This window comes from Zea mays, chromosome 4, assembly GCF_902167145.1.
Source record: "Zea mays cultivar B73 chromosome 4, Zm-B73-REFERENCE-NAM-5.0, whole genome shotgun sequence".
Classification (NCBI taxonomy): Eukaryota; Viridiplantae; Streptophyta; class Magnoliopsida; order Poales; family Poaceae; genus Zea; species Zea mays.
Window position 1 is genome coordinate 152,207,840 of NC_050099.1, and position 17,244 is coordinate 152,225,083.

The 17,244-nt window shown below is 47.9% G+C and overlaps 1 protein-coding gene across 7 annotated transcripts; it reads right to left on the minus strand.

Annotated features, from left to right (window-relative positions):
* Positions 1-10,347: 10,347 nt before the first annotated feature.
* LOC100193508 (uncharacterized) lies at positions 10,348-12,915 on the minus strand. 7 transcript variants are annotated; one of them, XM_035966656.1, is made up of 7 exons: positions 12,668-12,915; positions 12,192-12,542; positions 12,003-12,096; positions 11,368-11,489; positions 11,073-11,192; positions 10,878-10,976; positions 10,348-10,796 (listed from the first exon to the last, which is right to left on the minus strand). In XM_035966656.1, exons 2-7 carry the CDS (start codon positions 12,516-12,518, stop codon positions 10,755-10,757), a joined length of 804 nt encoding a protein of 267 aa, XP_035822549.1. In that variant the 5' UTR covers positions 12,519-12,542; positions 12,668-12,915; the 3' UTR covers positions 10,348-10,754. The 7 variants fall into 7 exon arrangements, 6 of the variants coding, with proteins under 6 accessions (XP_035822549.1, XP_035822551.1, XP_035822553.1 ...); XM_035966658.1 differs by having other exon boundaries at positions 12,198-12,542; positions 12,673-12,903; XM_035966660.1 differs by having other exon boundaries at positions 12,198-12,557; positions 12,673-12,889.
* Positions 12,916-17,244: the final 4,329 nt, after the last annotated feature.

The window sequence follows — 17,244 nt, forward strand, 5'->3', positions numbered from 1 at the left end:
GAGGAACTCGGCCACCGACTGGCAGCGTAAAAGGAGGATGCTGACAAGGCCTGCGCAGAGGCCCAGGCTGCGCGCGCCAATGCCAAACTTGTGCGCGCCGAGGCTAGCCTTGCCCTCCAGCGCGCTGCGGAGGCAGAGGCGAACCACAGGAGCCTGCACAGCCATCTAGACAAGGCGGAGGCCTCTACCCGCACGGTGGTCGACCGAGCGCGTGCGTTGCTTGTGGACGTGTACCGGTAGCTTGGTGCGCGTACGACCTCCTTTGATTTGTTCGGTAAGGAGGTGGGCCTCCGCTTTCTCGGCTGGCTACAGGAGAAGCTGGAGGTCCTTCCGTCGATCGTGATGGGTCGCATGTCCTTCGCTTCGCTCATCACCTGTGAGGGAGCCGTGAATGCCTTGTCCCATGAGGGATGTAGGAACTTTGAAGTCTTTGATTGGTCCGACGAAGACTTCGACCATGAAATCTTCCAGGTTGAAGACACGGTGCTAAAGCGGTCAGCTGGGGCACTTTATGATAGGATGTGGGGCTCTCACGACCGTGATACTGTCCGCGAAAGGTCTGACCGGGCGATGGAGCAGGTATGGATTGTTATTTTTTTACTTTAGTTTATTTGTTTTAGAGAATATGTTCTTATGTTTGGTGATGTTTTTGTAGATGGCGAATGATAAGGAGGTTGAAGACTTGGGAGGCCTAGAAAGCACGACGCCTCTGGTGGGGGGTGCGAGGGCGGGGACTGAGGAGCGAGCGGTGGCCGCCAACTGGTGCTGGCGAAGACGACCATGCGGCCGCCGCCGCGTTGCCTGAAGACACTTCAGTGGTGGCCACGCCAGCTGACGAAGACCCTGCAGCGTCGTCCGGCCCCTCGCAGGTGGCGGGATAGAGTTAGGGGCATTGGATGTAGGGTTTTATTTTTGTGATACTGAAAAATCGGTTGCTGCGCAGGTTCCGACGTCTGGGCCTGCGCAAGCAACCCCTACTGATGGTACTAATTTTGTGGCGGCCGCAAACGCAGTGCCTGCTAATGAAAGTTTCTCTGGTTCTGAATCTGGGTCTTTTTCATCTGATGATGAGTTCGAGAGCCCGTTTTCCTGGACTGAAGAGTCTTCAGATGAAGATTTGAATTATTTCGCCGCGTTAGATGTGGCCACGGCAGAGTCTTCGCCGCAGCTGGAGGTGGGCGAAGCATTTGATCCCCCGGCTGGCGCGAGGTCCGAACGTCGACAACGAAAATTGGTGGTGAAGCATGGCGTTGGCGAGATGTCACGAAGTGGTAGGCGGCGTCGGATGGGGCTAGAGCGTACCCGTCTTCGGATAGATCGGGGTGGCCAACGCGATTTGCTATCCTCGTCGTTTGTGATGAGTATTGGTGAGGGGGATCTGCGGAATCTGTTTGAGGGTGAGGAATTGAAAATGATGTTGTTTAATTATCAGGAGGCGGACATTATTCCGAAGGCTGAGCCGATGTAGTGTGTGATGCCCTCACTTGTCATGCGGTAGCAAGTGAAAGCGCTGCCCTCCCCCAGCTCGCAATAAAGATGGAGGGGAGAACGCGATTGTATTTATTTGTGCAGTGGGTCTAGTGTCCCTTCGCTGTGTGTATGTAATGTGTGATTTGTATTGGAATGTGACACCCTTGCCGGTGTGATGTTGTAACTGTCCGGCGGCACCCTTGGGCGACTTTTGCATGGATTTGCCTCTGTGGGGAAGACTTCGTGTCGTGCACTTGTTGTGCTTGTCTGGATGCACCCTTAGGCGTCTTTTGCATGGAGTGTCTTTTAGTAAAAGACTTCGTATCATGCACTTGTTGTGCTTGTCCGGCTGCACCCTTAGGCGACTTTTGCGCGGAGTTTGTCGCACGCGAGGGTGGTCTACGCTACCTGTCGCGGTGACTTCGAATCGGTCGAATGCTGAAGACCGTCGGAGCGATCTTTTTCGACATGGTGATACTTGAATATTTTTGTGGGGGCTTTTCACTAGTATATTATATGACTCCGCCTCGTTAAAAACCTCACCCCTCGAGAGGAAAAGAGTGCGGGCCTGAACAACATTGTTTGCAGAATCACATAGGCACGTAGGCCCTAAGACTTAAACAAAAAATTTCTGGAGATTATCGATGTTCTAGGAATGCTCTAAGTCTTCGCCTGATGATGTTGCCAGCCTGTAAGCACCGAGGGATGCTTTCGACTTGACGATGAATGGACCTTCCCATTTCGGCTCAAGCTTGCTTCGTGATTCTGTCTGGGTGGTCCGGGCGAGTATGAGGTCCCCTTTGTTGAATTCTCTTGGGACGACTGTGTTGTCACGCCAAGCCTTGGTTTGAACCTGATGTTTGTCGAGGGCCTACAGGGCAAGGACGCGGTCTCCGTCGATGAGATCTTTGGAAGTTGGTTCGTCGACATCGGGGACTGCTGATATGTGTTGTTCTGGGTGACCTGTGCTTTAACTCTTGTGGCGTCATGGCCTTAGATCCATACAATAGGCGGAAGGGTGTGAACCCAGTTGCCCAGCACTCTGTTGTGTTTAAGGCCCATACCACTTCAGGTAATTGATCGGCCCATTTGTCCTTTTTGTCGTCGAGAAGCCTTTTCTTGATGGCACTAAAAATCTTTCCATTGGCGCACTCAACAACACCGTTGGATTGTGGGTGGTACACCGAGGCGAAGACATGCTTGGTGCCAATGGAAAAGCAGAAATCCCTGAAGTCTTGGCTGTCGAACTGTTTGCTGTTGTCGACTGAGTTCGGACGAGACTCCGAAGCGGCAGACAATGTTTTGCTAGAAGAATTTTTGAGCGGTCTTCGATGTTATTGTGGATACTGCTCTAGCCTCAATCCACTTTGTGAAATATTCAACGGCGACGAAGGTGAATTTGAGGTTCCCTTGAGCCGTAGGCAGTGGTCCAACAATGTCCAGCCCCAGCGTTGAAGTGGCCATGTATGGGCGATGAGCTTGGTGAATTGCGAAGGGTTGTCTGAGCGAGGGGAGAACTTTTGGCATGCTTTGAAAGCTCTCTTGTGGGTTTTGGTGTTTTGGATGACAACCCAATTAAAGGACTAACAAGTGTGCTAAGTGTTGAACAGGTGCTTTATGTAAAGCTAATATGGTTCAACACAAGTGAACAAGTGTGATGGTCCAAAGACTGAATTATTTATAGATAATGGACATCACAAGGAGGATGGACATTGCTTAAGTATGAGTCGATGTGCATAACTCAGAGACAACCGATCAAGCCAAGGATGGAAGCAAGAAGAGCTTCGAGGTACCGAGTGCATGGGAGAAAGTCAAGGAGACCAGGAACCCAAGGCCAGGGGTGAAGAAGAAGACTTGCGGAATCAAGGTTGATCGGGTTAAGAAAAGTTATGGTGCATCAAGGAACACTACATAAGGACATGACTTACAACCAATGAGGTAACATCTACAATTATGTGGGGTAAGTCATAAGGCTCAAGATCAAGCTCAAGAAGTGAACAAGGTCACTGGAAGGAGAACCAATGTCGAAATCAGAACTGGAAGCAGCCCAAAAGAACTAAGTGCACCTTGACCTTTAGTTTGGGTTGTTCCTATGTTTGGAGATATTCTATGTGACCTTTGCAGGATGTTGGAGCTCAGAAATGTCAATCTAGATCAAGTCATGTTGACTTGAGGATTTATGAGTCCAACATAAATCTCAAGCATGCCAAATGCTAAAGAAGTGAAAATCAAAGAGAAGGTATGTTTCTAGACTTAGTACATTGGTTTTTGTGTACTAATATATTTGTCTAAGTGTTAGAAACAAAGAAGAGAAGAAAAGAAAAGAGATGCAAAAGACTTGGCCATGTACAACCATGACTCTGCTCAGTCTGGCACACCGGACTGTCCGGTGGTGCACCGGACAGTGTCCGGTGCGCCAGACTGAACTCCAGTGAACAGACCGCTCTCGGAAGAAGTTCGGCAACGTACGACTATAATTCACCGGACTGTCCGGTGGTGCACCGGACTGTCCGGTGAGCCAACGGTCGACTGTGCCAACGGTCGGCAGCGTGATCAGCGGGCGACGCGTGGCTTGGGCCAACGGATAGTTGGTGCACCGGACTGTCCGGTGTGCACCGGACAGTGTCCGGTGAGCGAACACGACCGTTGCTCCAACGGTCAGCTGAGCCCGTTTTGGAAGGAGATCACGCATCGGACATGCTACAGGACCTGTCCGGTGGTGCACCGGACTGTCCGGTGCACCACCTGACAGAAAGCAAATATTGCCTTCCAAAATGAATTCCAACGGCTCCTAGGCCCCTTGGGTCTATAAAAGGGACTCCTAGGCGCCTCCAACAGTGACACAAGTGTAGCCAACAATTGTATACATCACTCGGATCGATTCTCTCTCACTCTCGTGTATATCTCTCTAGTTTGTGTGAAGGCAAAGTTATAAGCCTTTAGAGAGTGGAGAGGTGCTGCAAAAAGCTAGAGCAAAGTCTTGAGCGCATTGTTACTCTGCCGGAGTGCTGTCAAGAAGACTGTAAGCAGTCACGGCGTTGTTGTAATCGAACTCAACATAGTGGAAGGCTCTATCTGTCATACTGATAGATCTGAGCAAACGGAGGAAGGAGTTGAAATAGACTCCAAGCCTAGGTGTGGCTAACTCCAACGAGGACTAGGCAAGCATTTCAGGCTTGGCCGAACCTCGGGATAAATTCCTGTGTCTATGTGCTCTGCTCTGTGTTGTGTGCTGATCCTCTGTCTTATCTACTCTTTATATCTGCACTTCAATACTTATCTGTGGTTCAAGTTATATTTGAAGTGCAGGGCATTTTGAGACAGGATCTTCTATTCCGTTGCAACCTACTCGAAGGGTCTTTCATTCCACTGCGATCTGGTCTTCGAGTAGAGTAAGAATTTAAGTATTCAAAGTGATTATTATTATTCGCCTATTCACCCCCCCTTTAGGCGACATTCAGATCCTGTTCCCGATCAAAGGGAACTTTCATGCTTCACATGACCTTGTGACTCGATTGGCAGTACAAATTATTGCGGGCTAGTAAAATCCCTGACGAATCACCTTGGCAGCGAGGCCCTGGGTCCTCAGTGGGAGCCGCAAGTTCTGCTGTGGACTTCACGAGGATTTGTATGCCTTTGGTTTCAGTTATGCACTTTAGCATGGGCTGGTTGATCCCCTTCTTGTACAGCTGACCCTCGACTAATGCGAAGTCCCGACTTCTGTGCTTTAGTCGTTTGGCCTCATTGCGATCGCTTGAATGGTAGTGGCCTTGCAGATACAGAGTTATTGGGGCCCGCCAGTCTTCGGCCATGATGAGGTTGACGATGCGGTGGCCTTCGGCGTCCTGAGTTATTTGTAAACCTTCTAGGTTGCGGACAGCTGGCGTGCCGATGACGTGGTAGAACACGTCGGAGGGCAAGACCTCGCCCTTGGCCACTGCTTTGGCCAACTTGTCGGCCTCTTCGTTCTTGGCACGGTCGACATGCTGCAGGGTGAAACCCTTGAATTGTCTCTCGAGGCTGCGGACGACTATGAGATACTGCATGAGCGCGGGGTCTTTTGCTGAGTATTCCTTCTCAACCTGGCCAGCGACTACTTTGGAGTCTGTTCTGATTATGCATGTGGTGACACCGAGTGCTCGCAATTTGCGGAGTCCCAGGATGACAGCTTCATACTCTGCTATATTGTTAGTGCATCTGTCGGACTCCAAGGCGAAGCTGAGTCGTGCTGCATGTCTGTACTTGACACCTGTGGGTGATGTGATGATCGCTGTGGCACCTGCCCCCACATGGCACCACGCGCCGTCGCAGTGGATGGTCCAAACTTTCTCTAGAGACTCTTCTTGTTGCCTTGTTGGTCCTGTCTAGTCAACGATGAAGTCTGCCATGACTTGTGATTTAATCGCTGTTCTGGGCTCAAAGGTGATGTGGTACCCGGAGAGTTCGGCTGCCCATTTGGCGATTCGAACGGACGCCTCTGGGTTCCTGAACAATTCTCCCAGACCCCTATCTGAAGTGACCCGTACTTTGAATGCCTCGAAGTAGTGGCGCAGCTTGCGCGATGCCATGACGACTGCTTATGAATTTTTTTCTAGCTCAGTCATGTTGCACTTAGAAGCCGTGAGGACTTCGAAGACATAGTACACTGGGCACTGCCGAGTCGTGCCATCTCTGTCCTGCTCTTGGATTAAAGCTGCGCTGACTGCGCATGGTGAGGCCACAATGTAAAGAAGAAGAGGCAACGAAGGGTCGGGGCTAGCAAGTGTTGCTAAGTCAGACAGGTGTTGCTTGAGCGACTCGAAGGCCGCCGCCTACTCAGGTCCCCAAGCGAAGTCTTTTGCACCACACAATGTCTTGAGGAAGGGTAGATTGCGCTCAGCGGATTTGGAGATGAATCCATTTAAGGCGACCAATCTGCCTGTCAGTCGCTGGACATCCCTGGCTGACTACGGGGGTGTCATGTTGATGATCGCTTGGATCTTGGTTGGGTTGGCCTCGATCCCTCGGTGCGACACCAGGTAACCAAGTATCTTTCCCTGGCGAACTCCGAAGACACACTTCTCAGGGTTGAGCCGAAGTCGTGCGTCGCGCATATTAGCGAATGTTTCTGCGAGGTCGTCCAGGTGATCCTCTTTGTTTTTGCTCGCGACGACGATGTCGTCTACATAGGTGAAAATGTTGCGGCCTACTTGACTTTCGAGGACCCTCTTGGTGAGGCGAGAAAAGGTTGACCTGGCATTTTTTAGTCCTTCTGGCATCCTGATGAAGCAGTATGTGCCGAAGGGTGTGATAAAGCTTGTGCTGGCCTTGTCTTCCTCTTTCATGTAGATCTGGTGGTAACCGGAGAAGAAATCGAGGAGGGACATGACTTCGCATCCTGCTGCGCTATCGACTATTTTGTCGATCCGTGGCAGGGGGAAGTTGTCCTTGGGACAAGCCTTATTGAGGCTGGTGAAGTCTATGCACATGCGCCGCTTGCCGCTTTTCTTTTGCACCATGACCACGTTGGCGAGCCATGTAGGATAAGCAATTGGCTCGATGAAGTTGGCTTCCAATAGGCGGTGCACCTCGGCCTTGGCGGCTTCAGTCTTCTCGTTAGACATTTTGCGCAGTCGTTGCTTTTTTGGGCGCACCGAAGGGTCGATGCCCAGGCCGTGCTCTATGATGGTGCGGCTGGCCAGGGCGGACCAAGTGAAGACGTCCTTGTTTCGGGAGAGGCAAGAGGTGAGTTTTTCCTCGTCTTGCGAGGTCAGGTCTTTGCTTATTACAACCGTTTTCTTTGGCGTAGCCAGGTCGAGGGGTACCGCCTTCGTTCCGTCATTGCTTTGTAGCTGTGCCTTTACTTTTTCGTCGGTGACTGGGCGGGACCCTTCAAAACCTTCGTGTTGTGCCGTGAGGCAGTGTACGTTCCGTTGCCCTGGGATGAAGTCCCTTTCAATATTGCGCGCAGTCTGCTGGTTGACATAAACTGTGATCACGCCTTGCAGACCCGAGATTTTCATGCAGAGGTAGAGTCCGTGAATGGCAGCTTCAAACTTGTTGATGGAGCCCTGGCCCATTATGGCATTGTATGGGTATACCATGTCGACGATGTCGAAGGTGACCTGCTCACTTCGTGCATTGGGTGCTACACCAAATAATAGGGGTAGCTCTATCTTGCCGACGGGGAAGGTGCCCTTACCGCCGAAGCCGTATAGGGGGTTGTCCGAAGGCTTGAGTAAGCTGTGGCTTATGCCCATGTGATCAAAGGCGTGCAGGAAGATGATATCAGCTTGACTGTCGTTGTCGACCAGGACTTTATGTAGGTCCCAGCCTGCTATGCTGCAGTTGATCACCATGGCGTCGACGTGAGGGGCGCTGCGCAGATCAACGTCTCTGGCGTCGAAGGTGAGTGGTACATGAGACCACCTTGTTTGTACCACTAGGCCGGTGAGGGCGACGTGGTTCGCACGTCGGTAGTGGTCCCTTTTCTGCCGCTTCGTGTCAAAGTCCACGCTGGACCCTTCGGTGATCATGTGGATGACTCCGCGATATGGTTGTTCGGCGAAGTCTTCCTGCTTGGGTTCTTGGGGGATTATGGTGTTGTGGATTTGGGTGATGCGGAGGCGGTGGTGGCAGAATCTGCACTTCCTGACGGTGCTGGTACACGTGGTTGGGTGGATTTGGATGCTCGTTGTTGTAGGGTTGTTATTGTTGGTGGTGGTGGTATGTGTTCGCAACGACCCTCTGGTTGTCGGTTGGCTGAGCTCTGGACATTCTGTCCCTGGTGGCCTTTGTTTCAGGACAATCCCTTGGGTGCACGCAGTCCTCGCCATGAAACAGACAACAGAATCTGCGCGGCTGTTGCGTCCGTCCTCAGCCTCTCCCTCTGGTGCCATTGTCGTGGCCTTGGGGAGGGTATTCCTAACGGCGAGTAGTTTCTCCGGCTGGGTGCTGATTGGCTATGTTGTGCACTTGTTGGTGACTGTGGCTGTCATGTCCGGAGTCTGGCTGCGAAGGCCTGGTCCAGGTTCTGCTGGACTGCGGAGGGTCCTTAGGCTTCCTCTGAGAATCAACCTTTTGTTGATGCAGCTCTTCGGACCTGGCATACTTCTCGAATAGTTGGTATAGCTCTTGGAGATTTTTGGGTGGGTCCCTGATGCAGTGACTGTATAGGACACCAGCCCGAAGGCCACTGATGGCGTAATGGATCACGATGTGGTCGTCGACTGATGGAAGTTGCGACTTAAGGTTCAGGAATTTTCTATAGTACTCGCGAAGGGTTTCCTTCTCTTGCTGCTTGCAGAGGGATAACTCGGCCAGGGCATCGGTGTCAGGTCGGTACCCTTGAAAGTTGAGCAAGAACTTGTCGCGGAGTCCTTTCTAGGAGTCAATGGACAGTGGCGGTAACCTGGTGTACCAAGTCAAGGCTGGACCTTCGAGCGCGATGATGAAAGATTTGGCCATTGTGGTGTCGTCCCCTCCTGACGATGCGACGGCGACCTGGTAACTCATGATGTATTGTGCCGGGTCAGTGCTGCTATTGTATTTGGGGTAGGTGCCAGCCCTGAAGTTGGCCGGCAAAGGTGACACTTGGAGTTGTGGAGCCAAGGGGCTTCGCTCATCGAGGTAATTGATACCTTGGAAAGTTGTGGCATGCGGAATGAAAGGGCCGCGATGTGGTATGAATGGGTCTCCGGCTTGGACGCGCTGCTGGAGGGGTGGTCCGTGCTGCAGATTGTACTGGCCCTCGCGCTGCATGAGCGCGATTTCTTGCTCTAGCTCCTGAGCTCTCTGCTTCTCGTCTTGTATCATCTGGCGTACCTTGGCCTACACGGTGACACATTGGCACTTGGCCTCGAGGATTTCTTTCTGTTTTTGGAGGTGGTGGTTCTTGATGCGCAGGGCCCGCAGCTGTAACTGGTCTTCGGCTGAGATGCCGATGACTTCGCCGTCTTCTATTGCGTCTTCGCCCTCTGGTGGACCGAAACCTTGTGGTGGTGCTTGCGGTACGCCTCCAGAGCTGCAGGTGCGTAGGGTGCCTTCGGGGGTGGGGTGTTCTTGGCGCTGTCTTTTGCTGATAGCTTCATCTTCGAAGGACTCTTGGGGGTGTTGTCCGCGAGGGCCTTGCCTTTTTTCTCCGCCAGTAGCGTTGCCTTCGCTGCTTCGTCGATGGATGGGGCTGCCTTCGAACTAGCTTGCTTGGGGGCCATCGGGGTTGTTTTTCGTAGCACGAACGGTGGGCGCCAAATGTTGGCACTTGCTCTCCTGTGCAAGTAGATCCAATGGGAAAGTGGAAATAGTATTGGCAACGTTCGTCATGGGATGGCAATAGCTTTGTTAATCTACCCCTGTGAGGGTACTGTACGGGGGTATTTATAGGCACTCGAGCGACCACTCGTCCCTTGTCAAAGACGTTTGTGCCCTCAAGTACCCAGTTTATCCCCAGAATATTCCCACGAGGGGAGGTTACAGACAGTAATTACAGTAAAGGCTATTACAAACGCAGCCCATAATACGCTTCTCCGCGCGGGGCCCGTTACAATGGGCCGAATCCCGCATGGGTCTACCGGTGCGGCGACGACGTGAGACTCGTAGACTTCGACAGAGCCTTCGTCTTGCAACGACGACGACGAAGGGGGACCACGCCGGTCTTCATCCAATCGACGCCTTCGGCTTGCTCGGACGTGTTTTGTGGATATAGTCTTCGTCGAAGTGACGAGGACATCGAGCGAAGGCTAGCGTGTTTGCCTTCACCCCAACCGGGGCCATGGCCACTAGGAAACACAGGCCGGTAGGGATGGGGTCGTCAGTGAGGGTGAGAGGAGACCGGCCGCTAAAGGAGGGAGGAGGGAGAAAAGAGAAGGCTTGATACCATGTTGGAATAGAAAACCCTAACTAGGATTAGAATGTTGTATTGATAGCTATAAACATATATGGGCTGAGCCTAAGCCCATTACAGTACACGTATTGGCACAGATTACCATTTTAGAATTTATACAGTAAACAAGCTTACATGTACGTTGATCTACTTTGTGACCCTAGACCACTGTCCACTGATTCTGTGATTCTTTGTACATCAAATTGTGAAACTTGGAAGAATCAGCAAGACCTATGTACAACAGATAACTTGTGAAACTTGAATCAAACTAGAAGCTCCTTCACGGCATGAGCAGCTTTGCAATTTCCCATGGTATCTGATCTGAAGGACTAAATAGAAAAACAGAGTTCATATACTCCACTTGTTCCTCCTGTTCTTTCCATGTTTAATTTGAGCTAATTTTCAAAGATGATATAATATCAGATCATTCTCTTCTATGTGATCTTACGAGTAGAGACTCAAGATTCTGCAAAACAAAAGGCAATAGAGCATGTTGAGCTATCGCCGGCAATTAAATTATACAGAATTACAAAACCAAGTCCCCTACCTTCACTGATCGATTAAGTTCTTCAATCTTATGGAGCAATATATTGTCAGAAATTTTACCCTTAGAATCAAAGGCAGCACAGATTGGGGAAGCTCTGACCTGCAAATAGTAATTCCACCGTTAGAATCATGGACACCCAGCAGGACCAATTAAATTTCAGTACAAACAAACATATGACCAGGGCTGCAGCACTACCTTTGCACTAGGTGAGTGTAATCCACTACTTTGAACATGAGAAGGACCTTCCTCGGAGTACAATCTATTTTTCCAACTTTGGACTTCTCTGATGCTCCTGGAGGCTTCTCTGGTTATAACCTTCACAAAATAGAAACAGATGTCAGCAAACTATCAGCTAAAAGGCGATTGGAGAAGTCCAAAACCAACCGTGAAAGGATTACTGTAGATATAAGATGGTAAAACAGATTAAAAGGTGTAAAAATAAAATACACCTTTACAAGGTCCACCGCAAGCAGTAACATAGAGCAATCACCTTTCTTAGAAAATCTGGATTATGGACACCATGAAATTGCAGTTCATCCACTGAAGCAGGTTTCCCATGGGCTATGCTTTCTATTCTAAATGTGTATAAGCTGTAAGCAGATTGTAGACAGCCTGCATAATAGATCCTTTTTTTCAGAAACATACACACATACAGTCCTAACTTTTAAAGAAGGCAATTTCACAATTTTCTGTTCAAGTTTATGCATGAGATACGAACTAGTACAAGATAAGGCATATATTCCTGTAACATTTAGATGAGTAAAATGCATTAATACGTCCATCAGTGATTTTTTCCTTGAACATTCAGTGAATTTTTACAAAGAACCAATGCCTGGCTGAAGTACATAGCTGAATTATAGCTTCACACAAATGAATCCATCAAGTGGGGTATATAGGTATGCACAGCTCTCCTGCATTGTTCCAATAAAAAGCGGAGTATATAGATGAATTAGGAAAAACAAAAGCTGATGCTAGCAAAACTTCATATCAACCATAAACAATGTTGAAAAACACCATAAAGTAGTATTTTCAGCTTAGTAAAATGCAGAAATTGTTTTGTCGTATTGGTTCACATAAACAAGTAGTTACCAAAAGTTGAAACCGAAATAGGAACTACACAGTCACCTTGCTCAATTATAACATCAACAATCAAATGGAGAGGTACTTTAATCTCTTTCTTAACTATCCCCATGAATGGCATGTACGAAGGCCTAGTCGCCTGCGAAAATTTCACACCCATTCAGCGTTAATCTGAGAAGTGAGAACTCCAGCACAACCAACGAATCATGACTCAAACACAACAGGTGTACCTACCAATACCTTGTACACTATCTTACTCTCGGTGACAAAGAGTTGGCGGGATAGGATATCCTTCTTCAGCACGTATCTCTTGTACGGCAGGTAGAGAAGCAGGAGCAGCCCGATCCCCCACGCCAGGACAAGCAGCAGGGATATGAGTGCCCAGATGATGGTGTCGTACTGAAGGTAGTTGGGCATCAGCTCTTGGAACGAGGCCCGGTACACAACTCTCGCGGCGGCGTCCGCCTCCTCCTCATCGCCTGCCTCGCACGCTACATCCTCGATCAAGCGCGTACCGGAGGCGCTCCTCTCGCTCAGTGTCACGGCGTGGCCACTCAACATGACTTCCTAGTTCCAGCCAAGAGCCTGCACGGGCAGTATCTAGAACCGATGAAGCAACGAGCTTCCCTCACTCAGCGGCAGATACACTTGTCCTCTCTAGAGAATCGGTGCTGATTGGCGGATGGTGGGTGGAGAGAGAAGAGAATCACCTCACCTGTAGACTGTAGTAGATAAGTGGAGGCAGAGCTCAAGCAGCGGCGATGGATGCTGAAAGGAGAGACGAGCGGCAGAGCCCGATTGCCCGAATCACGCCGCAGGAGGTGGAAACGAGGGTCTTGACTTTTGACTGAGATCTTCCTCTTCCCTCTGAACCTGACCTTCCCCAACCCTCTCTCTCTCTCGCAGAAATAATCCTCTCGTCTCGTTCTCGGAGAAATTTGTGATTTTTACACTCTCAATTTTAGTTGTCTATTTTTATATCATCCCGTTTTTATGACTGATGAGACCATCTGTATCTATAATTTGTGGATCCGATGACATACTGGCGAAGCCCACAAATGATAATAGCAAAATTGTCAATATCTCCTCGTTCTCGGTGTCACGCGTGCGGTCGTGCGGAGTAAAAGAGCAGGGGCAGAAAGGTGAGCGAGTCCCACGTAGCTTATTGGACCCAAAAAACGTGTCTTATAGGCTACCAGCGACTCGCGACCCATTCGAAACATTGAGGAGAGGCGTGACCGCGTGTAGAGGGCTCGTTCGGTTCAGAATTAGCTTGGCTTGTTTGGATCGGCTTGTTTTTCCACGGGTTGAGTTGACGCCCGATGATTTGTTGACGAGCCAGCTCGCGAGCTAAACGAGAACTATCACATTTCATCAAAATGAAACTATAGATATCATTTACGAAACTATAGATATCATTTACGTATTAATTGATAAACATATTATGTGTGTGTTGCCTATGATCTGAGTTAAAGTGATGATTGATGAACTATGTCGTGCAACTATAACTATGAGTTAAATTGATGAACATATGTGTGAATTATGAATTGATGATGAATTAAGGGGGTGATGAATTGTGTTAATTTGATGTTACATTGATTTGGTTTATAAAACTATAAGTATGATGACCTTTACCGAAGACTAAGTACAAAGGAAGGGGAGAAAGATGTCTATAAGATAGCTAGGATTCGGGAAAGGAAGACGAGGGACCTTAACCAAGTTAAATGCATTAAGGATGAGATAGATCAACTCTTGGTGAAAGGACAAGACATCAAACAGAGGTGGCAGAGGTATTTTGACAATCTTTTCAATGGTGAGAATGAGACTATGGACATCCAATTGGATGACTCCTTCGATGATTTAAATATATGCTTTGTACGCAGGATCTAAGAATCAGAGGTCAAAGAAGCTTTAAAGAGGATGAAAAGGGGCAAGGCGATGGGCCCAGATGGTATCCCAATAGAGGTGTGGAAATGCCTTGGAGATATTGCTATCGTTTAGCTAACCAAGTTGTTCAACCATATTTTTCGATCAAATAGTATGTCTGATGAGTGGAGGAGGAGTACATTGGTACCAATCTTCAAGAACAAGGGAGATATTCAAAGTTGTAGCAACTATCGAGGGATTAAGCTCATGAGCCACACTGTGAAGTTATGGGAGAGAGTTATTGAGCATCGCCTCAGAGGAATGACTTATATCACCATTAACCAATTTAGATTCATGCCTGGAAGATCAACCATGGAAGCAATTTTCTTAATAAGGCAGGTCATGGAGCGATATAAGGAGCAGAAGAAGGACTTGCACATGGTTTTTATCGACTTGGAAAAGGCCTATGATAAAATACCTAGAAATCTCATGTGGTGGGCATTGGATAAGCATAAAGTCCCAACTAAGTATGTTACACTCATCAAGGACATGTATGACAAGGTTGTGACTAGAGTCTGAACAACTGATAGTGATACAAATGTTTTCCCGATTAACATAGGACTACATCAAGGTTCAGCTTTGAGCCCTTATCTATTTGCCTTAGTGATAGATGAGGTCACGAGGGATATACAAGAAGATATCCTTTGGTGTATGTTTTTCGCTGATGATGTAGTTCTAGTAGATGAAAGCCGAGAAGAAGTAAATAGAAAGCTAGAGTTATGGCGTCAGACCCTAGAGTCAAAAGGATTTAGAATTAGCAGGACCAAAACCTAGTATATGAGATGTGACTTTGGTACTACAATTAGTGAGGATGGAGATGTAAGTTTGGGAGGTCATGTAGTACCAAAGAAGGATACCTTCCGTTATTTGGGATCGATGCTACAGAGAGATGGTGATATTGATGAAGATGTTAGCCATAGAATCAAAGCGAGGTGGATAAATTGGCGTCAAGCATCGGGAGTCCTATGCGACAAAAAGTGCCACAGAAGTTGAAAGGCAAGTTCTACAGGACAACGATTAGGCATGCTATGTTATATGGGGCTGAGTGTTGGCCTACTAAGAGACGACATATCCAACAACTAAGTGCCACAGAGATGCGTATGTTGCGTTGGATATATGGGCATACAAGATTGGACCGAGTGAGAAACAATGACATACACAATCGGCTAGGAGTAGCGCCAATTGAAGAAAAGCTTATTCAACACCGGTTGAGATGTTGAGATGGTTTGGGCATGTCCATCAGAGACCCCTAGAGGCACTGGTGCATAGAGGCATCATAAGACGGGACAATAATGTGAAGAGAGGTAGATGTCGACCAAACTTGACATGGGTGGAGGCAATCAAAAGGGACTTGAAGGAATGAAATATCTCAATGGAGTTGTGTTTGGATAGAAGTGCTTGGAAAGAAGCTATCCACGTGCCTGAACCGTGATTTAGGTCTTTTTCCTTTTAGTGCTCTCAAAACTTTCTCCTTCCCTTTCTCTCTCTTTCTCCTTTTAGTGACATCTTGTTGGATTTCAACTCTAGCTTACTCCAACTTGATTGGGACTAAAAGGCTATGTTGATGTTGTTGATGTTGTTGTTGTTGACTATTTTCTATCGTTAAATTGGTTTGAAGCTAACTAGAAATTAATTATTACATATATTGTTTTTTTATTGTGCCTCACGAGATAAAAGGTCAGCTCAAGCTCGTAAACAAATTGAACTAAACTAACTATGTTTCTTGTTAGCTTAACAAGTCGAGCCTAGACAGTTCGAACTCGAACTAGTCAAGCTGAGTTGGCTAGATATCTAACCTAGCCGCGTGGGGAGCACACGTACGACGATACGATCCGATTGCCGAGAACCTTCAGGTCCGGCGGAAATTCACAGGCTGACTAGAACTCTAGAAGCAATATCGCGAACAAGTACAGACGATGAAGGCCTACGACAAGTATGGCCCATTAGCGACCCAGCACGAGAGGCGTGTTTCTTTTTTTAAAATATATTTCTTTTTGTTTTGTTTTTCTAAAGTTATTTATTCTTATTCTTATTTTCCTTTCTTATATTGTATTTTTTGTTTTATAATTATTTTTTCTTTGTGTCATGTTTCTCGCGTTTTACTTTTCTTGCTTTGTTTCTTTTTTAGTGGTCTTTTATTCTTCTCTTCATTTTGGGCACATATCTGGTGCAAACCAACCTCTTTGTGCAACGGTGCAAACTTTTAATCTGAACCATATGATGTTGATCCAAGGGACGTGCGGGGGAGTGAAAGGGGATATTTGCAAAAGTATGATTAGGAGCCGGCTGTTAAGTGCAAAATTATCCACTCCCGCGCGTTCCCTTAGATCAACATCATGTGAGAAGTTTGTAAGGTTGCACAGAAGGATTGGTTTGCACAAGATATGCCCCCCTTCATTTTATACCTTTTACCTCTATTATTTTATTTGTTTTTTCTTATCATTTATTTTAATACTACAATTAGTTATTTTAATTTCTATTTACATTTTTATATTTTTATTTTCTTAGTTTCCTATATTTTATAAGATATATATGATGTTCATATAAATTATATGTGATGTTCTACTATACATTTTTATATGTTAATTAATATAATGAGTAGTTACGAGATTGTTACATATTTTCTGTTGTTCAAGTAGTATTTATGTTATTTTTTATTCTTCTTGTTTGGAGCCAAAATGAGCGGCGGGCGGTCCGGTCCTGAGGCCGGACGGTCCGTGGTCCGGACTGTCCGCGCCTGTGGGTTGGACGGTCCGCGCAAGCGCGGAACAGATTAGGGTTCCGAATTTTTTGCTATGTTTGTTGGCGAGAATTTCAGGATAAGCTCGAAAATTAGTTTGTAAAGGGTCCAGCCCCCATCCTCTATAAATAGAGAGGTATTCGGCCGATTTGTAATTATCAATCGAATCAAAAACACTTCTATTTCACATTTATTTCCTAGGAGTAGTTCTAGTCTAGTTCTAGTTTAGCCTTCCGATCCCCAAATTCTTCGTCTCTCTTCGACTCTACGTCGATTAGAGGAGTCTAGGTCGGCCTGCCCGAGCCTAGACAACTCCTAGGATCTCTCCTCCCCGACGGGGTCCCTCCTGGGAGCGAGATCCAGACGCCGCCGGCAATCTTCCGCCGGCCCTAGGGTGCGGACCGTCCGACCGTCAGGCAGGAATCTCTAGCTCCTGTGCTAGGTCGCGGACCGTCCGCGCCTGACCAGAGAGCACCGCCACAGTTCTTGTTGAGTGTTTGGCGCTCCAAAAAGGCATCAACATACTTTTTGGCGACTCCGCTGGAGAAAACACATATAGACCTATCAAATCGGCTCTCAATGGCCGGTTCAAAGGATAGCTCTGAAATTTCCACCAGCAAT

Bases quoted from the DNA above. Each gene is read 5' to 3' on its own strand.
- LOC100193508 (XM_035966656.1), bottom strand. From the start codon at position 12,518: ATGTTGAGTGGCCACGCCGTGACACTGAGCGAGAGGAGCGCCTCCGGT. The intron at 11,193-11,367 runs GTGATTGCTCTA...TATTTTGTGAAG, and splicing joins ATCCAGATTTTCTAAGAAAG to GTTATAACCAGAGAAGCCTC. The intron at 10,797-10,877 runs GTAGGGGACTTG...TTTGTTTTGCAG, and splicing joins AACTTAATCGATCAGTGAAG to AATCTTGAGTCTCTACTCGT.